At 41.5% G+C, this 26,605-nt stretch overlaps 1 protein-coding gene across 1 annotated transcript in view; it reads right to left on the bottom strand.

Annotated features, from left to right (window-relative positions):
* tdrd9 (tudor domain containing 9) overlaps positions 1 to 26,605 on the bottom strand; it is a 133,557-nt gene that overhangs the window by 81,174 nt on the left and 25,778 nt on the right. The window contains exons 2-7 of the mRNA XM_048537262.2: positions 24,169 to 24,269; positions 21,255 to 21,412; positions 16,948 to 17,169; positions 11,979 to 12,101; positions 5,227 to 5,307; positions 3,176 to 3,340 (exon numbers count right to left, since the gene is read on the bottom strand). Coding sequence (XP_048393219.1) covers positions 3,176 to 3,340; positions 5,227 to 5,307; positions 11,979 to 12,101; positions 16,948 to 17,169; positions 21,255 to 21,412; positions 24,169 to 24,269 — 850 coding nt within the window. The remainder of the gene's footprint in view (positions 1 to 3,175; positions 3,341 to 5,226; positions 5,308 to 11,978; positions 12,102 to 16,947; positions 17,170 to 21,254; positions 21,413 to 24,168; positions 24,270 to 26,605) is intronic.

Below are 26,605 nucleotides of genomic sequence, written 5' to 3'. Positions count from 1 at the left end.
AGAACAAGGGGAGCCTGGTCACACTGTTGAGAGCGACAGGAAAGGGAAAGGGCAGTAGCATGGACAATCGGTCAGATGTGGTTGAGAGCCCCGTCAACTTGTTTTCCCACCGAACTCATTTCCTCCTACCTTGACTCTGTCCTCTCTCCACTTGTCTAGACACTGCCCACCTATAATCACGATTCCTCTGATGTCCTCCTCTGTTTTGGCCCTATAACCACCTTCTGTTCACCCTGGATTGTCCAATTCCTCTTTACCTCCATCCCCCACTAGGCTTCTTCCTCAACCAGATGCCCGAACACTCGCCATCCTCCAACACTGTCCTCCGCGCGGCTGAGCTTGTTCTCTCACTGAACAATTTCTCCTTTATTCATCTCATTTCTGCCAAGGCTATGGGCATCCTCATGGGTCCAAGTTCTGCCTGCCTCTTTATGGATTATGTGGGAAAAATTCTTGTTCTAGCCCTAAACCGGTCCCCTCCCCACAACTGTTTTCTCAGTAAATCAATGACTGCTTCGGTGCTGCTTCATGCTCCTATGAGGACCTTGCAAAATTTGTTCATTTTGTTTCCAATTTCCACCCCTCTAACTTTCACACTATCCATTTCCAACACTTTCCTTGACCTATCCATCTCCATTTCAGGGAATAAACTGTTCACTAGAAAGCCACTGGCTCCCACAGTTCTCACAACAGCTCTTCACACCGCAGGTGCTACAAGGATTCCATCCCATTTTCCAGTTCCTTCGCCTACATCGCATCTGTTCAGATGATGCCACCTTCCAAAACAGTGCTACTAATCCAGCTTGCGTCTTCCATAACCATGGCTTCCAGCACATTGTGATTGACAGCGCCCTCAACCACATCCAACCTACCACCTGTGCATCTGCCCTTATCCCTTCCCATCAGTCACAACATCATAATCGGCCCCCTTGTGCTCACATTTTATCCCACCAGCCTCCACATTCAAAGGATCATTCGCCACCATTTCAGACAACTTCAGCAGAACACCACCACCAAACACATCTTTTCTTCACTTCCCCCGTCTGCATTTCATCTCTCCCTCTGTTCGCCATTCTACGACCACCAAAACCCCACACCACCTACCCATGTAAATGCAGAAGGTGCAACATCTGCCCCTTCACCTCCTCCCTGCTCACCATCAAAGGGCATAATCAGTCTTTCCAGGTGAAGCAACATTTCAGCTATACCTCCTCCAATCTGTGTATTGCATTCACTGCACCCAATGTGGTCTAATTTATATTGGAGAAACCAAACAGGTGACCGCTTTGCACAACACTTCTGGTCTGTGTGCATGACCCCGGCCTTCCTGTAGCCAGTCATCTCATCACAGCGTCCTTGCACGCACACTTGTCTATCTTCGGCATGTCGCAGCATTCCAGTGAGTCACAGTGCAAACTGGAGGAACAACATCTCAACTTCAGACTGGGTACTTCATAGCCTTCTGGACTTAACGAGTTCAACACCTTCAAATTTAAAAAACAACTCCCATTACTTCCCTTTCTTTTAGCTTTACTTGTGACATTCTTAATCACCATGGCCTTTTTCCCCTCCTCCCACCCAAGTGGGACTGTTTTGTCTTTCAGTGTTCTGCCACTACCACATTGCAATCACTTAACATGAACTATAAACATCTTTTCTCCACCAGCACTCTACACGCACTGCCGCCAAACCACACCCCTCCCCCCCAATTTATAGGACAAATGCTGCAACTTCCACACTTCACTTCAGCTCTGAAGAAGAGCTCCCTCCCTCCCAATACTATCTGACCTACGGTGATTTTCAGCATTTCTTGTTTACAACAGTTCATAGCCCAGTTGATCCCTCCTTTTATTCAGGACCAATTCTACTCATAGATCTCACGCAAATGTTCACGACCAAGCCACAAAGATTCTCACAGCTGGCTAAATTGCTTCTTCCCGATCTAAAGCCTTTACATTTTCTCTCTATGACCATCTTAATGTTTGCACAAATCATTTTTCCTGCTCAAACATCAGAGATAATGCTTATCAACTGACACCTATTCAAATCTTTGACTACACCAATGACTTTTGTTTTATTTACAGGTCTTTGTTCTCAATCTTCTTTCTTCGTATAACATAGGATAAGTAGTGAGGATGAGGCGCTCCTGTGAGAGACAATTTATAACCAACTTCTTCCTTAACATTAGAAGAGGCAATAAACACAGGTTGAATGATAAACGCAAAATATGCAGATGTTGGTCATCTGAAATAAATACAGAAGTGCTCAAGAAATTCAGGTCCAGCAGTATCAGTGGAGAGAAAAACTGTGTAGAAGACAAGGAAAGGAAAAGAAACTTTCCCCGATTGGCCAGTAAATTCATCAGCCTTACCCAACACTTGTTACACCTCACTGCAGTAGTGTGCCGTAAATGAAGCCCCACTATTCCCTGACATATCACTCGTTAAAGCTTTTATAAAATTCCCAAATTTATCTGTCCTTTACAACCTCATTGACAGAAAGCATGGGCCAGATTTTTGTACTTAACAAGAATTACTTTTTGGACAAGTAAACAAATGATGGAACACCAGATAAACAATTATGAACTATTGACATGTAGCTCTACTCAGTAGAATTCTAACTTCCCAAACACACATGCAAGCAAAAAAGAAAATATTGCTATTTAGGCATGAGGGGAAATCTGGAAAGGAAGATCAATGTCCCTTTGCCCATAGCATGGCTGAAGTGATCATTTTAACTTGCCAGGACCTTCTGCCATTGATTTTTATCAGCATCAGAGATAGAAGGGAAAAGGCCCTTTGGCCCATTAAGTCCGAGACCTTCTGTTCTACCACCCTTACAGGCAGTGGGTTCCAGCTTCCCATCACCCAGAGTGGAAAAAAAATTCTCACATCTCCTCTAAACCTCCTTGCCCTTACCCTGAATCTATGCCCCATAGTCACTGATCACTCCACCAAGGGGGAAATTTTGTTTCTGCCGATGCACCATGGCCAGCAACTGAATGAGCAGAATAAAAGCCATACTTAACTCTGGAGATGTTAAACGCAAAAATGCTGCGAAGACACGAAAGTCAAATATAAAAGTTTAAATATGCAGCTCTTTCTTGATTTCTGTTTTTCAGAAAACTCAAAGGAAAAAGCTTCAGTTTGTGAAAATGTACTAAAAACCATCTCACCTGGAAATGGATCAGCTCTTTGAGATCATCAAGATAATATTCATCAACACTGTACGGGACTCCTTCAACCTCAAATACGTAGGCAGGGGTCAGGGTCGTTCGGAATGGTACTGCAAAGTAGTCTGCAAACTCCATGCAATTAATGGTAGCGGACATTAGAATCACCTGTGAGAATTTAACAAACATTGCTTTTCAAAGGGAAAACTGCCACAAATTTATCAAAATTGAAGTACGTAAGTACTCCAGATGCCATCCAACAAATGCCTCATAAAGTAAATAAATTGCTGCTTTTGATTTGTCCTTTCTTGTTTTGAATCCAGGTTAATGCAGAGGTCTGTGGAGACTGACTGAGTACATTCAAGACAGAGATCAATAGACTTCTGGATATTAAAAGGATATTAGGGTACAACAAGAAATAGTGTTGAGGAAGAATATCAGCAACTGTTCTAGCTAAATGGCAGAGCAGGCTCAAGGGTCTAAGTGGCCGACATGCTTCTATTTCTTAGGCTTTTAGCTGCAGCAAGTTATACCATCATATTTATATAGATTTCCATGTTAACTTTATGCCTATTCACACTGACCTGTATCTGAAGAATGACACCTTGAGAAAGGTGCATCTCTACAAGGAGATAGTTTAAATGACATATTAGAAACACACTCCAGTTAGGTTTGGAGACAAAGATATGGGGAAAATTAAGAAGGAATTTCATGAAAAAAAGAAATTGCATTCATTTACTGCCTTGGAATTTCCAAAGCCTTTCCACAGCAACACAAATCTTTAGGTGGTGTCAGAACTGCTGTGAGGAAATGCAGCAAAGAATTTGATCACAAGGATCCACAAACAATACCAAGTTAAATCATTACTTTATCTGTTGTACAGTGTTGAGCAGGACTCTTTGAGAACTCCCACATTCTAGTTCAAATAGTACCATGCAATTGTTAATTCTCACTTTAGTGGTCTGACAGTATTTTGATTGCTCTAAAAGAGAGCAACACCTCTTTCAGTCTTGTGCAGTATTGACTTGGTTCAGTGCTTCTCAAATATCGATTGCAATCCCCACTGGGCTCAGAAACAATAAATGAGTTCATGGCCTTCTGACCGCACCCCGCCTCCCCCAAGACTGGCATCTGGCCTCCTGGACAGTCTCTCCCCAAAACATGGCAGAGGAGAGCAATTGAACTGGATGGATGGGCAAACAGGCTTCTAAATATTCGTAGGTCACAACCCCAAATAAGCAGCTACAGGTCTCAAGATTTGTGCTGAACAGGGAGATGGCTGACTGATTTCTCTTCGAGACATGCCCAGATGAACAAATGCTATCTTTATAGAGGACAATGGGCAACAGAGCATTTGCATAGGTCTGTTAGACTAAACAGTAGGTGCAAAGGTTATTCACCGATTCTTCTATCATCAAGATTGTGAACAGCTTGAAACTTCCATAAAAGAGTAAAAAATATTTTCATCTAGTAAACAAAAATACAGATTTCTATTCATATCATGCATTATATGTTGATCTGTTACACAGAAATATCAATTATAACACACGGAATGCTACTGCACTGCTTTAGTTATTCTTGCTGGTATGTGACATCAGGTTGATTTTCAACTGTTATAATAGGGTTACATTGAAAATAATTTGGGAGACACTGACCTAGTTGACCCGTGCACGACATTTCATAATGGGCTGTGATCCAACAATGCTCTAATATGAGACAAAACTGCTACTACTGAACAAAGGATGACACTATCATATTGTTAGGAATGGTCAAATGTCACCAAGCAGACCAAATTCCACCAACCAATTAAACAACATAAATCTGAGGGGAGAAGAAAAGAGGGGTGGAAATCAGGTCCCAATTATGTTTCTTTAGTTCCTCGCATAGATTGATTTGTGCCTGAGCCACCCAAAGTACATAACAGATACTTTACAACATTGAAGGAAATGTGTTCTATTTCTGCGCTAGATACTGCGCAGATTTAACTGTCAATATCTTTGTGCAAGTGATAGTCACCAAAGGAATCTATTTAAGTATTTTAATTAAAGACTCACCTTAACATACCGTGAATTAGTACGAAGCAGCTTACGGACAACCAGCAAGAGAAAATCCATTTCTTCAGTGCGTTCATGGACCTAAACAGGATGAAATAAGTAGGCACAGAAGCAGATCACTTTTCCTGTTTCATACACCAACTTGATTTAATCTTTACAATTATCCCAAAATGCAATATTTTTCCAATTATAATCTGAATCTAAACCATCAGATATAATCTTAATTCTAGAACACAAACTTGAGTAGTATAAAGAGCTTTAAGGGCATTTTCTTCAGAAAACTGGTTTAACTTGCTTTCCCATGCCCAATTTTATGCTTTCAAGGCAGAGATCAACAAATTCTTGATCTCACAAGGAATCAAGGGCTACGGGGAGAGTGCGGGGAAGTGGAGCTGAAATGCCCATCAGCCATGATTTAAATGGCGGAGTGGACTTGATGGGCCGAATGGCCTTACTTCACTCCTTCGTCTTATGGTCTTAAATTTTCACCCCCAATTTCCTGGAAGCTGCAGACTCTTGCTTGGTTCACAAATACAAAAAATTTCCCAAGTCTCAGCACATCTGATCCTTTTGACAGATAAAACCAGTTGACCAGTAACAGGCGAGGTAATCCCAGTTGATATTTGTTTTAGCCCTGACACAAGGACACTAACATCAGTTACAAATCTAAAGTGTTGCTCACATTGAACTGAGTTTGTTTGATACCACAGAGAAAATCCCTGGAACACACATTCAGGGCTGAATTGGGCAGCTCCAAAAACAAGGATCAGTTGTATAATTATCCCACAATAACCAGACATTTTTGGAGTAGATCTGTTCAGAGATGATTTAATACACCTCTGGAACAGGTAGAACTTGATCTTGGGCCTCCTGCATTAAAGGTAGAGAAAACACCTCTGTGCCACAACAGCCCACACAAAGTCGCTCAAAATACTGCCCTAGGTTCAAAGACTTTCACCTGCTTTATCAATGATCTTCCATAAGGTCACAAGTGGGATGTTTATTTATCATTTATAGCGTCCAATTCCATTCAGAGCTCCTCGGAAAATGAACCATCTTGTGCCTGTAAGCAGGACTGGTCAACAACCAAGTTTAGTAAAGATAAGTGAAAAGTAACATCTTTTGTGCTCCTAAGATGCTGCTTGGCCTGCTGTGCTCATCCAGCTCCACACTTCGTTATATCGGCACCATGTCAGTGTTAGGTATGGCCACCGTCAACAGTAGAAAGTCAAAATAAAAACCAAAAGAACTGTGAATGCTGTAAATCAAGAACAAAAACAGAAGTTGCTGGAAAATCTCAGCAGGTCTGACCCTTCTTTAGAACTGATGGTAGGTAGGAAACTGTCAGATTACATGCAAAGATTGGGTAAGGGAGGGGCTAAGGAGTAAATAAGTGAGGGTAGAGGCCAGAGAGAGCGAGAGCGCGCGACACAAACAGTTGGACAGACAAAAGTGTAGATAATGGTGTGTGAATAGCATTAATGGAGGCTGTTTGTGGTTAACAATCGATAGTATGTAATAGCAAACTGTGTGTTGGTATGTGGGGTAGGGGGCTTGGACATGGAAGAGCTCAGGCTCTAAAATTATCAAACTCGATAGAGTCCAGAGGGTTGCTAAGTCCCCAAGCAGAACATGAGGTGTTCTTCCAGCTTGTGCTGAACTCCACTAGAATACTGCAGCAAGCCTGACACAGGCATGTTGGCCAGGGAACAGAGTGGTGTGTTAAACTGAGAGACAACTAGGAGGTCAGGTCAATTTTGCAGGCAGAATGTAGGTGTTCTGCGAAGCAGTCATTCAGTCCTCGCTTTGTTTCCCCACTGTAGAGGAGACCACATTGTGAGCAGTAATTACAATAGACTAGATTGTGAGAAGTACAAGTATAATGCTGCTTCACCACAAAGGTATGTTTGGGCCCTTGGATATCGAGCAGGCAGAAGATAAATGGGCAGGCGTTACACCTTTGGCAATTGCAGGGGAAGGTGCTGTGGGGCAGTGCAGGGGAGTTGGGAGCGAAGGCGAACCGGACCAGTGTGTCCCGAAGGGAATGGTCCCTGTGGAAGGTAGGCAAGGGGAAGAGACGAGAATGTGTGTCTGGTGGTGGCGTCTCACTGGAAGTGCCATAAATGACATCTGAAGATCTTCTGGATACGAATGCTGGTCGGCTGGTAGGTTAAAGACAATGGGAGAGAACAGAGGGGTTAAGGGCATATGTGTATGAGATGGGTTGGACCCGGTTGACAGCAGTGCTGGGGAATTCTCAGTTGAGGAAGAAGGCGGACATTTTGGAGGCTCCCTCATCAAAGCTGGCCTCTTCGGAACATATGTGACAGAGACACAGGGACTGGGAGACTGCAATGGGATCTTCACAGGAAGTGGGGTGTGAGGATATACAGTCCAGGTAGCTGTGGAAGTCAGGAGGTTTATAGTGGATATTAGTGGCCAATCGATCCCCAGAAATGGAAACATGTTGAGGAAGTTAAAGGAGGAATCAGAGGTAGACCAGGTGAAAGCGAAGGCAGGATGGAAATTGTAAGTGAAATCGATTGACTTTTCCAAATCCGGATGAGACAGGGAAGCAACACTGATGATATTACCAATATATTGGAGAAAGAGTTGGGGGTGGGAACCGAAACAGAGCTGGAACAAGGAATGTTGCACATACTCCCACAAGATACAGGCATAACTGGGGCCCACGCACATGCCCATGATCACCCCTCTGACCTGATTTAATTACAAGGAGTTAAAAGAGATGCTGTTCAGTTAGGACAACCTCAGCTAAACAGAGGAGGGTGATGGTGGGTGGGGACGATTTAGGACTTTGCTCCAGGAAGAAGCAGACAGCCCTGAGAATATCCTGGTGGGGGATGGGCACGTAAAGCATTTGCACATCAATGGTAAAGAGCAGAGGGCTGGAGCCTGCAAAGTGTAAATTCCAAAACTGGCACAAAGCATCAGAGGAATCACAGGTTTAAGTGGGCAGGGACTGGACCAGGTGAGAAAGACCGAGTCAAGGTAGGTCAAGATGAGTTCTGTGGGGCAAGAGCAGGCAGAAACAACAGGTCTGCCCAGGCAGTCTTGTTTGTGCATTTTCAGAAGGAGGTAGAAGCTTGCTATGGAGGTCTAGGGGAATATCAGCTTAGAGGCAGTGGGGAGGAGATCACCAGAAGAAATTAGGTCAGTTACCGCAGTTGTTAAAATGGCCTGTGGATCGAAGGTGGGGTCATGGTCCAGAGAGAGGCAGGCAGAGGTAACTGAGAACTGGCACTCAGCCTCTGCAACGGAGGAGGTCAATATGCCAGACTACAACAGTACCACCCTTATTGGGAGGCTGAACAACAAAGTCAGAATCGGACCAAAGCATACAGAGTGCAGTCAGTTCAGAGGGAGATAGATTGAATTGAGTGAAGTGGGGTGGGTTGGGGTGGGGTTGGCAGAGAAATTGAGGCAACCAATGTCACACTGACGGTTCTTAATGAACAAATCGAGTGCAGGTAAAAGGCCAGAGGGAAGGGTCTGTAGGACAAGGACAGGACTCTTGTCCAAAGAAATGGGCACAAAGACAAAGGAAGAAGAATTCAATATCATGTCATGCCCAAAATTCATTAAAGTAGAGGCACAGAAGGATAAAACTGAGACCTTTACGGAGTACAGAACTTTTAGTATCGGACAGCACAAGTTTAGTAGGGTTGTTGAATACCTGGCAGGAGACAGGATTGGGGAAGTGGAGGAGAGAAAAGTTTCAGACGGCCATCAGTATCTCCAAATTATTGCATCTTGTGTGCTTTGATTTCCAAAGGAAAGGAAAACATTTCTTGTTAGCAAGAAGAATGAGCCAGAGGATTAAGTAGAACTGTGGAGTCGTGCAGCCCTGAGCCAGCGTGATGTGATGGTGTTGCAGAAGGAGGTCGAGAATGTGCATGTGACACTGCACGCCAGAGTGTGGATCTCAAGAAGCAGCGAGAGCAGCTGTCTGTGGAACATTGAACATCGCAGATATATCTGTAATCCTGGGTGGAGTCAAAGCACAAGGGATGAAACTTAAGGTGGAATCCATGTCGGGTGATGAGTCTGAGCCAGAGGCAGTCACTGAGGAATAAGAACAAAAACAGAAGTCGCTGGAAAAATTCATCAGGTCCAGCAGCATCTGTAAAGAAAAGAATTAGAGTCAGGATTCTGGATTCAGGTGAAGAGTCACCAGGCCTGAAACATTAACTCTGATTTTTCCTTCACAGCTGCTGCCAGACCTGCTGAGCTTTAACAGCAACTTCTGTTTTGGTTCTTGATTTACCACATTCACAGTTCTTTCGGTTTTTATGCCTGGAAGAGATGTGACAGTGGGTTAAATATTAAATAAAAATGAAAAGAATTACAGATGCTGTAAATCAGGAACTAAAGCAGAAATTTCTGGAAAAGCTCAGCAGGTCTGGCAGCATCTGTGAAGAGAAATCAGAGTTAACGTTTCAGGTCCAATGACCCTTCCTCAGAACTTATGGAGGCTTGGAAAATGTCAATTTAAATGCACAAGATAGGGTGGTGGTGGTGGGGCAGAGCAAGAGAACAGGATATGCAGTAAACGAAGGGTGGGGATACCCAGAGAAGGAGAACAAAAACAACTGGACAGATAAAGCAGTGGATAATGATCTGGCTCGGAGAGCGAAATAGCTGTTAAAGGAAACTGTTAGTGGTTAACAATAAGTAGCATAGTGTGTAGTGGCAGACTGTGATATTCTAACTATTTCACTTGGTGATTCAATGGTATTATTATTGCTGAACGCCCCCAAAACATACACCGCCAAGCACTCCATCCCATCAATCACGACGAAACAGCAGTAATGTCACTGGGCCAGTAATCTGGAGATGCTTGTGGAATTTAAAACCAATTGATAAATGCAAATAGTTAATCAAAAAATGTGGAATTGAAAGCTGGTCTCAGCAGCCCAGTGGCATTGGGTCAAAACAAAAACAAAGTTACTGGAAAAGCTCAGCAGGTCTGGGAGCATCTGTGGAGGAAAAAACAGAGTTAACGTTTTGTGTCTGGTGAGCCTTCCTCAGAGCTCACTGGGTCAAAATCTTGGAACGCTCTCATTATTTCATTGTGGGTCTACCTACCGCAGTTCAAGGCAACAGTTCACCAGTACCTTCTCAAGGGCAACTTGGTGCAACCAGCAGATGTAGGTCCAACTGGCAACAGCTACATCCCATCAATGAATAAAAGAAAAACATGAGTGACCGTGAACATGCCAACTGTCATAAAAAACCATCTGGCTCACAGTCATCTGGGAAAGAAAATCTACCAAAATCACCAGGTCTGATCTGCATGCAACCCAGACCCACAACACCAATATTAACTACCCTAAGCAGCTCTCAATTACCTCAGCAAGCCACTCAATTGTACCAAGCAATTCAAGGTGACATCTCATAACCTCCTTCTCACAGACAATTAAGGTTAACCTTAACCCTATGCTTTACTTAATAGTGACACGCAAATTCAAATAATTCAAAAAGTTCAGGGAACCACTCAGACAAACAGGCATATAAAGAAAATCCATATAAAGAAAATCATGATAAAAGCAGGTCCAAGCTGTGAACGGTGATGGGAATCTCACCTCCTGACCAAAGTTACCTCTAACAGGGAAAATAGGCAGCATAGGCAATAGGAGGAACTGTAAAGGAGAAAGTGTGTCGGATTCCTGGTAATCATAAAGTACCCAGTGCAGCTAAGAGATGTGAACATGTGAAATGATTTGAAAACAGTCACTTGTACCAACTTAAAATGTAAACTTTGCGAGCATGATTAGATAGAGAGATGGGTGACTAAATATATAATTTTTTAAATTGGAAGCTTGTTATCTGCAAAAAAATTGCATAAAATCTTTGTTCTTGCAATCAAGACTTGAACTGCATGCCATTTTTCGATACGTACATCTCTCATGCATGCAAATTGAGTTTAAACAAATGAACCTAAGTCCTGTCTGGTCTAAGCGGAAGCGAAGAGTTAAACTCATCCTTTCACTCATAAGTTGCTTGCACGCAAGGTTCCACACACTGCAACTAGTAGCAACATGCCAATCGTGGCACTGACATCCAGTTCCAGGTGCACTGTCGTGTACACACCCTTGAAGGCCTGTGCACCCGGGAAGAAACTTAGAAGAAACTCTGCTCATGACACCCTAAAAACTTTCTACCAGCCACAAGACACTACTTTTTGATACCAAGATAAGTACAACTCCAAAGCCACTCAAACAAATCCCATCACTGCCAGAACAAAGAAATCCACTTATCCACATTTGCCCATTCAATACAGTAAACACTCACCTCCCCCTCAGCAGTGACACACAACGCAAACATTTGTACCATATGAGGTGCACTGTCGCAATTTGTCAAGGTTTTTCCCAGTCCAGGACCTTACCATCCACAGGAATAGGGACAGGAGGTGCATGGGAACACCCCCACCTGCATATTCCTCTCCAAGATATCCATCATCCTGAATTGTAACTGCATCACCATTCCTTCACTACCACTGGGTAAAAATCCTGGGATACCTCTTAACTACATTGTGCCTGTACAGACATCATATGGACTTCACTTCAAGGAGGCTGCCCACCAACACTTTCTCAAGGGCAATTAGGGATGGGCAGTAAATGCTGTCCCCACTCCCGCCAGCACACCCAGACCTTAAGAATAATTTTTTTCATTTAAATCAAGTTTCAACATTTATTTATTTATAAGAAAGTTGATAAGAAATATCCTACTTCATCGACGAAGATGTGTGTAAATTCAGTCAGGCATTTTGCATTAACAATTTTTTGAAGGAGAACGCCTGTTGTCATGTAAGTTAGTTGCGTGTCTGCACCAACTTCCTTTTCTAATCCAACCTATTTCAAGAGCAAAAATCATGAAATTACTGAGGTAGTAATAGACATTAGGATTTTGAAGAAAAATAAACTAGGTGCATTAACTGATATCTACTTTCACATTGATTCAACATGCCAACACAATGATATATCCAAATTCTAAGAAACATTTTGTCTATGCCATTGGAATTTCAGTTGTCTTATTTTTCTCAAAATTAATTTTTGATCCTTGTAATGATGTTCTGCCACTGTACTCAATAAAGATTGCACTGTGATAGTTCTGAATCTGAATTCAGTTATTTTTTAAAAAAAACCATGTCAGCCCATACTTTCAAATATTGTGCACAGTTTTGATCTCCACAAAGGTGTAAAATACATTTACACAGATCATCACTAAAAATTGAGATGATTCTCCTATAAAGAAAGGCATATCAAGCTGGAAGAGAGAATGATTGAATGAGGGGTGACAAATGAGAACTTTCAAAATTACGAGGAGGTTTGACTGGGTAGATAGAAAAATAAAAACAGAAAATTGGAGCAGGAGTAGACCATTCAGCCATTCAACACTGCTCCATCATTCAACACTCACTATGACGATGGCTGATCATCCAACTCAGGACACTGTTACCACTCTCCCTCGGCTTTGATGTTTTTAGGCCCAAGAATATAAAACATTTCTTTTGAAAACATTCAATGTTTTGGTCTCAACCACTTTGTACGTAATTCCACAGGCTCACCTCTCTCCGGGTGAAAACATTTTACCTTAACTCAGTGCTAATTCATTTACTCTATATTCTTAAGAACACAGAACAGCATAGGAATAGGCCCTTCAGCCCACGATGTCTGCGCCAACCACAGTGCCATTCTAAACTAATCCCATCTGCCTCCACGTCTATCTTCCTTTTTTCTTTGCTTGTCATTTGTGTCTGTCTAAATGCCTCTCAAACTTTGTTAAGCACAGTATCTGAAGTTTAGAAATTCTGAGCCCAATTGTATAAAGGTTCTAGGAAGAAGCTCAGATTCTCAAGATGGGAAACTGAAGCCATGATTAAATCAAGCTTCATAAACATGAAAGAGGAGGAAATTATCTCGGCTAAAAGTATTGTTACTGCAGGCTTTGTGATTGATGCAAAAGTATTTTTACCGCGTTTCTAAATTTTCAAATGTGTACTATATGCAAATAGTTTGGTTTATTCTACTTTATCTCCATTTCTTTTGCAAAATAAATGTATATTTCATTGTTTAAAAACAAATCTGCAACATTGCGTGTTTGCATTTTGGTGAAAAACCACGTAGCAAAACAAAAAACTGTTCTATCAAGTCAGAGGTAGCAAGAACTGCAGAACTGGAGTGTCTGAAGCTGAGGGTGATGACCACAACTCCACTGTCAACTGTCAGGAAAAACTCATCTGGTTCACTAATGTCCTTCAGGAAAGGAAACTGCCATCCCTACCTGGTCCGACCTACATGGGACTCCAGATCGACAGCAATGTGGTTGACTTTTAACTGCTGTCTGGGCAATTAGGGATGGGCAAAAACTGCTGCCTAGCCAGCAACACCCTCAGCCTGTGAATAAAAGAAAAAAAACCCCTATCCATGATTTTGTAAACCACAGTACGGTTACGCCTCAGCCTCAGACACTCCAGGAAAAATAGCCCCAGCTTATTCAGCCTCTCCTACAGCTCAAACCCTCAAACCCTCAAACCATGGCAACATGCTTGTAAACCTTTTCTAAACCCTTTTAAGTTTCACAATGTCCTTCTTGAAGCAGGAGATCAGAATTGCAATCAACAAATCAGAAGTAACCTAATAAATGTCCTGTAGCAGGTGCAACATGGCCTCCCAAATCCTGTACTCAATGCATTGGCCAATAAAGACAAGCATACCAAACGCCTTCTTCACTACCCTGTCTACCTGTGACTCTACTTTTAAGAACCTATGAACCTGCACTCCAAGGTCCTTTTGTTGAGCAACACTACCAAGGACCTTACCATTAAGTGTACAAGTCCTACCCTGACATGTAAAGGAGAAGGTAGCATCAGAGGAGCATAAAATTTGATGTTTCCAGTCAGGTATGGGGGGGGGTCAGAGCTCTGAAATAAATAGAGTGGAGGGGTGGCGTTGGGCAAAGTAGGTGGGATGGTGATAGCTGAGTGCAGGTTGGGAGTGATGGGGATGGGTCAGTGAGATGGGAGGAGCAGATAGGTGGGACAGCAGATGGACAGATTGTGTCAGGTCAAGGAGACAGGGATGAGAGGGAGGGTTGGTCATGGGATGAGGCTGAGGTGGGGAGATTGTGAAACTGGAAAAGTCGACGTTTAGGCCATTGGGTTGTAGGTTCCTGAGGTGGAATCTGAGGAGCTGTTCCTCGAGTTTCTGAGTGGCGTCGTTGTGACACTGGAGGCGGCCAGGATGGGCATGTCACCCAGGAAGTGAGAGGGGGAGCTGAAATGGTTTGTGACTGGAAGGTGCTGCCGTTTGTCACAAACAGAGCACAGGTGCTCTACAAAGCGGTCTCCAAGCCTCTGCTTGGCCTCACCGATGTTGGGGAAGCCACGTTGGGAGCTGCGGATGCAATAGAACACATTAGACAGGTTCATCTGCACAGCCAATGTGGAAGGTTTATTTGGTGCCTTGAATACAGGTGTAGAAAGAGGTGTAGGGGCAGGTGTAGCACTTTCCGCAACTGCAGTGAAAGGTGTCGGGGCTGGTGTGGCTAGTGGGGAGTATGGAGTGGACGAATGAGTTGCAGACAGAGCGGTCTCTTCGCAAAGCAGTTAGGAGCGAAGAGGAAAATACATCTTTGGTTGTGGGGTTGGATTGTAGGTGGCAGAATCGGCTGAGAATGATACGTTAGATGTGGAGGTTAGTGGGGTGTTATGTGAGAATAAGTGGGATTCTGTCTTTGTTTTTGTTGGGGGGAGGGATGTGAGGGCAGAGGTGCAGGAAACACAAGAGATACAGATGAGAGCATTTTCAACCACCAAAGGGAGTAAGTTGCAGTCCTGTAAGCTGCTGTGTTCCTCTAGCTCCACACTGTTATCTCTGACTCCAGCATCTGCAGTTCTCACTATCTCAGACATGTAAACAATACTTCTAAACATAAAAGCTTGAGATAATTTAGATGACCTAAAGATTGGGGGACAAAGTCAGAAGTCACACAACACCAGGTTATAGTTCAACAGGTTTATTTAAAATCACAAGCTTTCAAAGTGCTGCTCCTTTGTCAGTAAAGCTATAAAAAAAAGGTAGATGTACCGTGAGTTTAAATTGTATCAGCAATAAATAGGAACTGCAGGTGCTGAAGAATCCAAGTTAACAAGGTGTGGAGCTGGTTGAACATAGCAGGCCAAGCAGCATCAGAGGAACAGGAAGGCTGACATTTCAGGCCTAGGCCCTTCATCAGAAATGGGTCTAGGCCCGAAACGTCAGCTTTCCTGCTCCTAAGATACTGCTTGGATATACCATGGAATTGTTTATCTCATTGAAATGGACCTCGATATTGACAAGGTTGGGAATAGTCCTACCAAAGCAAGTCAGTTATTCTGGAGAAGTAAATTACTGTAGATGCTGGAATCTGTACTGAAGACAAAAAATGTTAGAAATGACAGCAGGTCAGGCAACATCCATGGAGAGAGAGCAAGTTATCATTTCAGGTCTCGAAGACTCTTTGTCAGAGCTGGCATGAAGTGTGGAGGAGGCAGCGTGAGTGCAATAGTCAGGGAGGGGTGGTGTGGTGGAGTGCCTTGGGAAGAAAGGTTGTTGATGGTGCAGATTAAATGATCAGTAAGTGAGAACTGCAGAACAATGGTGTCTCCAATTAGTAAACTGGAAAAGGACAGATAGTCCCCTGGAGTGGGGGAGGGGAGAGAGGAAATAGTGACAGAAAATACAACATGCAAACTAAAAGGGAAGGGAAGGAATAAGAGTGGGTTCACAAATCTGTAGGTGTTGAACTCAATGTTAAGTCCAGAAGGTTGTCAAGTGCCTAGTCCTAAAATGGGCTGTTCTTCCTCCAGTTTGCACTGTGATTCACTGCAGCATGCGAGCAGGATACTACACTGAAATCACTGGCTATGGCAAGGTCAAGGTCATGTCTGCACATGGACCGGAGGTGTTCTGCAAAGTGGTCATCCAGTCTGCGTATGGTTACTCCAATGTAGAGTTAGCCATATTGGGTGCAGCAAATGCAATAGACCAAACTGGAGGTGATACAGGAGAAATGCTGCTTCATTTAGAAAGACTGTTTAGGCCCTTGGATGGTAAGCAGGGAGGAGGAGAAATGTTGCACCTTTTGCGGTTACACGGGAAGGTGCTATGGGAAAGGGGAGTGGTGTTGGTAGTCAAGGAATGTCCCAGGATGTCCCAGAGACTGGAAAGTCCATTCCTCGAGCACTCCCCCAGCTCTCCACACATCCCCACCACTATTGCATAAATGGTGCCCCCTCCGTGCTTCACAGTAGCTCTGGAGTCAAATGTTAACTTGCTCTATCTCCATGGCCACTACCTGACCTGCTGTGATTTACAGTTATTTTGGAAATATGCTCATGAAAATCCTCATTTCCAGTTAAGGAATTTAAATAATAAACCAGATTTTTGGATTGAAATTCCTTTTAGAAAAAATATCAAAGGTGTCCAAAACACTTGTTTATTCTTAAAGTTATACTTTGTGTAAAAAAAATGGAGACAATAAAATGAAATACTTATGGCAGCATAGAGAATATGAAAATAACTTCTAAGCCATCAAATCAATTATGTTAACAGTGATCAGTTATAGAAAAAAAACTTTCAATGATAATTTTATGAGCAAAGAATTGTAAAGGTAAATGTTAAAATGCAACCTTCAGAAGTGACAGAATTAACATACCTGATACCCAACCAAGCCTCCTAGGGACAAATGACGTTCTTTGCAGATCCAGCGGGCAATACTGATTGCTCCAATTTTTCGTGGCTGTGTTACTACAATATTGCAGAACGCAGGTTTCTTTAAATAGTATTCAAGAATATACTGAGGCAGTTGTGTACTCTTACCACTGCCGGTAGCACCTCGGATGACGACTACTGAGTTATTTTCAATGAGATCAATCAGCTGCAATTACAAAATGAGAGAGGTCGACAAGATACAACAGTGAAATAAATCCCAGCCCAAGCAGATATGATTGTGTAGTGGAGGTCATTAAACTAAAAGAGGCCCAGACCATGCCACAGTGTACAAATTAAGCTGCTCGCAGTTTCAAAATCTGAAATCATTTTTTCAAAACACAGGAATTAGTAAATACAAAGTGAAATCTCCTACTTCGGCTTCCACATCAATGGTGTATGAATTAAACGGCCACTATAACTGAAACCTGGTCAAATGGTACAACTTCAAACCTCTTTTCCACAGTTCCAGGCGCCAAAATCTTAACCAGTGAACTGAAAATGATAGATAATCTTCTAATGCTAAAAAGAACTGCTGTGTAACATTCTTTGATGGCATTTTAACCAATGTGGCTTCGTATAATAACTCCAGTGTGGGCAATGCAGAGCTGCTTAACAAGCTTCTCAGTGGTATTAAACCAGAATGAGCAATAAATATCTTCAAAAACAGTACCACCTTTTACTTGACCACGTTTAATTATTTGTACCTGAGTAGCTGCTAAAACATTCAGATTTTGGTGCAATCATCGATTCAGAGGCAGGTGACCTTCAAAATAGCAATAATTTTGTGGGTTTGTTTTGGCCAAGGTTCTGCTCAAACCCATTTGCTAATCAACAAAAATAATATCTTCTGTGAACCAACAAAGTCTGAGAGTGCTTTCGAATATAATGTTTAAAGAAAAATGTTTGCTAAATCTGAGATTGATCGAGCCCTGTTAGTGGAACTGAAAATGGATTTATCATAATATTTTTAATCAGAACATCTAGTTTACTAACTGAGAGCAATCCAACTTTTAATCATTAACAATTACTCTCGAAACGTATGCTCCACTTTCTAGTTTCATAGTGTACAGTAATGAGTTCCTTAGCACATTAATAATATAAAAAATTAAAAGATGATTATTGGTGTCACCATGCTCAAGATGAATGTATGAATCATAACACCCTCTAGATGTTCCTCAGACAGATGTAACTAGTGAAAACTTATTAAATAAGCGGCCAAGGTCGATTTTGAAACAAGAATCTTGCATTCTTAAATTGATATAACAGATAACAAATAAAGTTTGCCAGTGGACATCGTGTGCTTGGTATTTCTCAAATCATAAGTGCTGTACAGACAGATTTTGGGTTCCACTGCTTCCTCCCTACTTCCTATCCACTAACTGCCAAATCCTTCACCTCCCATTCAGCCCACCTGTATCTGTGCCCTGAATCTGGCACCATCTCAGTCACACCCCACAGTACTACAGCAGACAGTCCTGTTGGGAAGAGTGATGGCAACCATTTCAGACAGTCCTCAAGTTCAGCGGCATAAGTTGGTGTTCAGGTCCAAGTAAAAGTGGTAATGTGGTTCCACATTCTGGAGATCATAGATTACGCCCTGGAGAATTCTAACACCAAGCCTCTGTCTTTGATGTCTATTATGTTTCACTTCCCTTGTTGGCCATAGTACTCTTGTTGCTCCTGTTGGACACTTTTTGAAGCAATGAATATTTAATGAAAACCAAGCATTAAAAACCTTTTAGTGTACTTTTCCAGTTAACTACAGCCCGCTTCTTCCTCATGCCTTCAGAATTTCACGTGCAGATTGAAGGCATCAGTTTCAGGTGAAATATATCTTTCTCAAACTTAACAGAACATGCCATTTTACTACGGTCACCATTTCCTAAAGACTATTTTACAAAAATGTTATTCAATCAGCTTTTTCCTCATTTCACAATACTTGATCTAAAACAGTCTGTGCTCTTGCTGATATCTCAACGTATTGACACAAATCTACCAAGAATTCTTCCTCCACTGCATTGCTGTTTATTAGATATACCAAGTCCATATGTAGATTTAAGTCATGCATGACTATTTCACCTCTGATTTCCTGATTTATACATTGTCCTACATTACCACTTTGGTCTGGTGGCCTATAAATTACATCTATGAATGTTTATCGTCTTTGTACTAGATGACACAACCCAAACAGGTTCTACATCTATTTTTCTGTTTCGGCGATTATCTCACAGTAATACACTGATCCTTTGTTATCAGCAGTTGCCCCATCTTGCTTCTCTTTTCTGTCTAACACTAGTTACAAATACACTTTAAAATATAGTTACCAGCTCTGGTCACTATGTCGCCCTAATGGCAATTAAATCACACCCTTTCACGTCTACGAGTACCATCAATTCATTTATCTTGCTAGGAATGTGTTTGCATTCTGAATGAAAAAACAAGATTAAGAGCATTTTAAATTTTTTTATATTTAAATATGAATTAATTCTATGAATCATGTCTGCTTCTTTCCATTTGCATTTACAGATTTTCAACTTCTAATAACCAACTTGGATTTTACTATGAATCTCCTCCTGCCCTTAAACTAGCTTGAAACCTTTCTAATAGCAATAGCAACCCTTTTCATTAGCTCAATTTTCCAACTTCTGTACTTAGCAGTAAAACATACCAGGAATAGACCTTGGATAACTGCTTCAGAGTCCCTGCTTTTCGCTCTATTGCCTACTTCCATAACTTCTATTTTTAGGAAAGCATCCCTCTTTCTACTTTGGCACTTGTGCTAACCTGAACCACCAACTCAAATTCTTCACCCACTGCCTGGTCTTAACCTGTATTGGAGATCACTTGATTAAGCATGCTTGAGCACTGCTCAAGTTTCAAAATAAGATGATCACTTTCTGCAGCTGGAAACACTTTGTGCACAATGATCACTTAAGTCATGTGAAATATCCCAAATTCCCCAGCTAACTAATTCAGGCAGGCTAGCCATGCCTCAAGCTGAATTTCAGACTAGTTACTTTAAACTGGAGATTCAAAAAATAGCAAAAAGTAAAATTACCAACCAATAAACTCCAGTGAATCTAAGTGTCTGGACAGTTTTCTTTCCTGCTCCTCTAAGTGACAGACAGATTTGTCTCAACATCCTGCTCTTGCATAGTTCTCAAAGTGCTGCTGACTGTCTCAGTGTCTTCTCTCACCCACTCCTTTAAGTGCAACTAACTGTCCATTAAGTTCCTCCTCTTTGGGGCCATTGACCATCTATCTCAGCATCCTTCCTTCATCTGCTCTTCTCGGAGTCACGAATGGACCATGACAGGGTCTTCCACTCACCCACCCTCTCTTAACAGTTGCTAATGCCTGTCCTCGGGTCTTTCCCTTATTCTTCCTCTTGCCTGTTTTTACCATATGCCCATTCTCTTTGCTCCCTTTGTATGTCTCTGTACTTGCTTAATACCTGTTAAGTCTCGAAACAACTTCCAGTCATACAAAGAGATCACTGACGTGAAGCATGGATTTTATTCCACTGTCCACCAACTTAACCTATTTTCTGTTTGTGTGTCCACATGGTTCAGTTCATAGTTTGTGCATTCAACTCCAGGTCTTGAGTACAAAAGTCAAGACTGACATCCCATTATAATATTGACAAAATAAGTTAAAACTGGCTGTGTCATCTTTTAGATGAAAAATTAAACTGAGACCCTGTTTGGCCCTACTGGATGGACGCAAAAATCCCATGTGACTATTTCAATCAATGGACTGTGTGTCCTGCTCAACATTTAGTCCTGAATTAACATCACAAGAAAACATATTTTCTGGTCAGAATTACATTGCTGTTCATGTGATCTTGTCCTGCACAGGCTGACTTTCAAGTCTTTTGTATTACAACAATGTTTATGCTTCAAAGAAGTATTTTAAAGGCTGCGAAGAGCTTTGAAACATTTGACTGTCATGAAGGGTACTTTATAAATACTTCCCTTGTTTTTTTAATTTCAGTCAAAAAAATTCACACAGCTTGTTATACCCACTCAGTTTCTTCCCGCAATTCACACAGCTTGTTATACCCACTCGGTTTCTTTCCGCAATCAAACCATTCATTGAGTGAAGTGCTGTAAGAAAACACTAATTAATTTAATGGTTATATAAAACGTGCCTTCCAAGAAAGACTTTGTTTGCATTTACACCCGATTATTCATATGTTTAACATTTCCTTATGGCACAGGAATAAATATCATTACTGAAGTGCCTCCCTACCTGTTCTCTATATTTAGTAATTGGCAATTCCGGATATTTATAGTCAGCTACTTCCATCACACTTATCGTCTTTAATGTGGAAAGAAGGGGTCTTGATGTCAGAAGGGAAATGCCAGGAAGACATTCATCATCACTTTCCAAGACACTGCTGTCTACCTCTAGAAAATATTCAAAGGTTAAGTTAATTAAAAGATATTTTCCTTGGGAAGTTTTTCCAAGTGTAAATATATTTGACAGGTAAAACCATCAAATTTAATCTGACAAGCTTTATCAAAATAGCCAGTATGTTGCTGTGACATTCACCAAATCATTGCTCAACAATACAAAGCATAACAGGAAGTACATACTAAACAAACATAATTCTGTAAATTAATCTCAAGCAATCTACATTTTTTGGTTTAATTTAATACCACATTCAACAGGGTTGATTTTCAGCTTACCACCTAACTATACAACAGATATTGCAGATCAGCTCTCCAATAGCTAATACTTAAACAACATAATATCTCAGAAGCATAACAATGGACTAGCACAACAAATGCATCGAAAGCAATTCTGCCAGCCTTGCTGACTGGAGTGTCAAATACTTTAAGAAATACATTTTAGGCAGTGGCATTTTTATATGCATCACATTGAAAGCTTCCACTGGTAATATAATCAGAGTGCTAAAGCTTAACAGTGCATTTGTCTCAAAAAATAGACATTAGTTTACATAAAGGAGAAAAAAAGCAAGACAAAATGTTAACAAAAGGCCTCCAGAGAACAACTAATTTTGTTATGTTAAAATTTACGGAACAGATGCCCTGGCGATTTGCAGGTTTCTATTTTATGGCAAGAAAGGAATTGGGGAGCTCAAACAAGGAGAAAAGGAGGTTAAAATGAGCAGTTTTAGTGCTGATGAATGCATGAAATAGTGACATCTTAAAAAGTAAAAAAAAACGGGGATTGTATTTTAATTAATTCAGGGTAATCAAACATCGTTAGCAAAGCAAGCATTTTTACCACCCATAATTTTTCTGAGAATATGGCAGTGAGCTGTTTTCTTTAACATCTGCAGTCCATGTGGCGCAAGTACATTGGCAGTGTTGTTCAAGAGGGAGATCCAAAGTTTTAACGTAACTACAGTGTCAGATGTGGCAGTGCTCGACTAGGAGGGGGACTGCTTTTACTGTGGTTCCCATGCTCATGTTGCCCCTTGTCCTTTTAATTGATAGAGGTTCTGAGTTTGGAACATGAGGAGATTGTTGAAGTGTATCTTGCAGACAGTACGTAACGCGTCATTCTTGACCAGTGACAAAATGTGAACACTTAAGATGTTAAGTCGGGTACCAATTGAGACTGGTTTTGTCCTAGATGGTGTTGAACTTCCTAAGCATTGTTGCAGCTACATTCATCAAAGCAAGTGAACAAATATTCCATCTCACTCTTAACTTCTACCTGTGATGGGCAAGTGTTTGGCAATCAACAGTGAATTGTCTATCACAGTATTCTCAACCCCAATCTGAAAAAAACTATGTTTACACTACTGAACAATGCAAATACCATCTCACTGGTGGCCCTCAGAACATGAATGGTATTGTTTCAGCAATGGCAAAACTGTTTCATGTTGGTAAAGTGAGGCGATTGCTTGACAGTTGTCCCAATTTTGATCAGGAACCTTTGATGTTAATTTGGAAGATTTACAAGTCTAATTAGAAAAGGGTGCACCCTATCGTTTTCAGTGTCTAGGTCCATCTAGTTTATTATTTAAACATTGTCAATTTTAGATACAAGAGAAAGGTTTGCAAATAGAAGGTCATAGTGATAGGATGCGGTATCGGTGAAGTTCACAATCAGGCAAACAATTCAGTCTCTGAGACAACACATCAGATGAACTAAAGCTTCAGGGAAGTGTTCAATTCTCAAAGAAAATCTTAAAAGCAAAGAGAAAAGGCAAAAAGCTTCCAAGTGGACAATATAAAATTAGAACTAAATACCCGAGAACAAGATAACAAAGTGTGGGGCTGGAAGAACATAGCAGGCCAAGCAGCATCTTAGGAGCACAAAAGCTGACGTTTCGGGCCTAGACTCTTCAATCTAGGCCCGAAACGTCAGCTTTTGTGCTCCTGAGATGCTGCTTGGCCTGCTGTGTTCAACCAACCCACACTTGGTTATCCTGGATTCTCCAGCATCTGCAGTTCCCATTATCTCTACCCGAGAACAAGACACAGTTTTGTCGTGCTCCAAGACTATGCTTAAACTGAGCCACATGAGAGAAGTGGCTTCATAATAAAACCACAAGCAGAACGCAGAAATCATTGATTGAAAATGCCAGTATCTACTTGTCGATTGGAAAAAATGGTCATGAGAAAGTATAAAGTAGAAAATTTACATAACTATAAGAAACAAAGAAATTAAGTTTTACGCATGTTTCAGACATGAAGAGTTTCAACACACTTAAGTTATAAAATTAAGTATCAAGAATATCCAATAAATTCTGTTTCATCTTGCAATATTTACAAGATTTTTCCAGCGGTCATCTAGATTTATTTGGCAACTGCAGCTTTATGTCAAAACGAGTGTTAGGAAAGAAAGAGCGAGAACTTGGTCATCCTATATTGCAACTGGTTCTATCAAAGTTTGGATCCGAGAGCCCTAATATCCACTTGCGGTTCAGACTGGACTTAATGTTAAAATATGCACTGTCAAGGATTATTACACCAATAAAAATGTTCTTAGACTGCAGTTTTATTTTACCAAGTATTATAACTATTCTGCTGCCATGTATCTGCACAGCAACTTTGCAAGTTCATGCTGTAATCTATGAACCTGTTTGTAGTCAAGCATCAGCTGAAAAACACAATGTTAGAGATTCCAAGAGTAGTTCAACTGAAATTTATGATTTATCACTTTACATAAAACAATTCTATCATACCTGCTCCAGGAAAGGCCTCCCAGCAAGCGTTTTTTTGGTCCTTTTGATCTCTGGAACTACTTGCATGTTCAACTTTAGTCATCTGCTCTTCTAATTCACAGCTGAAACAAAGGAAAGGATTGCTAATGTTCAAACATTTATTCCAATGTTAACTTTGGAATTTTAGCTTAAAACTCTAGACAGTCAAGTTTCTAATTCCTGCCATAAGCATATTCTGGAAAAACATTCTTTATATTATATATATTTACCTAGTCCAAGGTCTAAGAGCTTCACATCTCAAAAGAATAACTTTCAAATGCCAGAAAAGCAAAAAACATCCAAAATATGTGCAACTTCTTACATCACGGAGAAATTTGGATTTAACCAAATCGTCTTTCAGGACCATAAAATGATGTTTGTTTTCATTCTGTCATGGGATGTGAGCATTGCCGCTAATACTGGAAATGTTGTTCAGGCGTACTTGCTACTGTAGTCCACCCCGTGAGGGTATACTTACATGACTTTTAGGAAGAGGGAAGGTTTTCAAAATTTTAACACAGCAACACTGAAAGAACAACAATATATTTTAAAGTCAGGATGCTGTGCAGCTTGGAGGGGAGCCTGCATAGAACATAGAACATTACAGCACAGTACAGGCCCTTGGGCCCTCTATGTTGTGCCGACCTGTCATACCGATCTGAAGCCCATCTAACCTACACTATTCCATGTACGTCCATATGCTTGTCCAATGACGACTTAAATGTACCTAAAGTTGGCAAATCTACTACCGTTGCAGGCAAAGCATTCCATTTCCTTACTACTCTGAGTAAAGAAACCACCTCTGACATGTGTCCTATATCTTTCACCCCTCAATTTAAAGCTATGCCCCCTCATGCTCGCTGTCACCATCCTAGGAAAAAGGCTCTCCCTATCCACCCTATCTAACCCCCTGATTATTTTATATGTTTCAATTAAGTCACCGCTCAACCTTCTTCTCTCTAATGAAAACAGCCTCAAGTCCCTCAGCCTTTCCTCGTAGGACCTTCCCTCCATACCAGGCAACATCCTAGCAAATCTCCTCTGCACCCTTTCCAAAGCTTCCACGTCCTTCTTATAATGCAGTGACCAGAACTGTACACAATACTCCAAGTGGGGCCACACCAGAGTTTTGTACAGCTTCACCATAACCTCTTGGTTCTGGAACTCGATCCCTCTATTAAGAAAAGCTAAAACACTGTATGCCTTCTTAACAGCCCTGTCAACCTGGGTGGCAACTTTCAAGGATCTGTGTACATGGACACCGAGATCTCTCTGCTCATTTACACTACGAAGATTCTTACCATTAGCCCAGTAGTTTGCCTTCCGGTTACTCCTACCAAAGTGCATCACCTCACACTTGTCTGCATTAAACTCCATTTGCCACCTCTCAGCCCAGTTCTGCAGCTTATCTATGTCTCTCTGCAACCTACAGCATCCTTCATCACTATCCACAACTCCACCGACCTTAGTGTCATCTGCAAATTTACTAACCCATCCTTCTATGCCCTCATCCAGATCATTTAAAAAATGACAAACAGCAGTTGAGTCTCCACGCACCTGCTTAAAGTTATAGGTCTGCAAGCTACTGAAGGAGGCTTAAAGAGTTGCTACAATGCATCTTGCTTACTATATGCTGCTATCTCTGTGTATTGTGATGGAAAGAGTGGATTGTCAAGGTGCTGGATGGGTGTCAACCAAGCAGGCTGCTTTGTCTTGAATGGTGTCAAGCTTTAATCTTGTTAGAGCTATATTCATCAAGGTAATTGGACAGCTTTCTACCACACATTTTCTTATGCCTGGCAGATGCCAGAAAAGCGTTGAAGAGTCAAGTGGAGAAGCACTGGCTGCTGAAACAATTATCAAATAAGGAGACCGGTAAAACACCCCACCTCATTCAACAGCTTACTCCAGAAATGTTTACAGCAAGGTTATCAGACAAAGAATGGAAATTCTCCTCACATCAGTGACTTTTTACATTCTCTGCAACGGGGGTATGCCTCAGCAGCATACTCCACGAAGAATCGCGAATGGTGTTCTGGACTTCAGCATTATTTTGAAAATAAACAGACTTGTCAACTCAATCTGAATTGTAGCAGGGGCACTGCTGGAAGTCTCGGTCACTATTCTCCTGTCATAGAGTGATATAGTCAGACAGCAAAGAAACAAACCCTTCAGTCCATGCCAAACATAATCCCAAACTAAATTAGTCCCCCCTGCCTGCTCCTAGCCCATGTCCCTCCAAGCCTTTCCTATTCATGTATTTATCCAAATGTCTTTTCAACACTGTTATTGTACCCAGATCCACCACTTCAGCAGGAAGTTCATTTGCCATGTGAGCCACCCTCTGTGTAAACAATTTGCCCCTCATGCCTTTTTTAAAATCTCTCTCCTCTCACCTTGAAAATGTGCCCCCTAGTCT

This window comes from Stegostoma tigrinum, chromosome 10 (genome assembly GCF_030684315.1).
Source record: "Stegostoma tigrinum isolate sSteTig4 chromosome 10, sSteTig4.hap1, whole genome shotgun sequence".
Classification (NCBI taxonomy): domain Eukaryota; kingdom Metazoa; phylum Chordata; class Chondrichthyes; order Orectolobiformes; family Stegostomatidae; genus Stegostoma; species Stegostoma tigrinum.
Note: the sequence above shows the minus strand (reverse complement) of the source record. Positions and strands in the feature narration are given on the sequence as shown.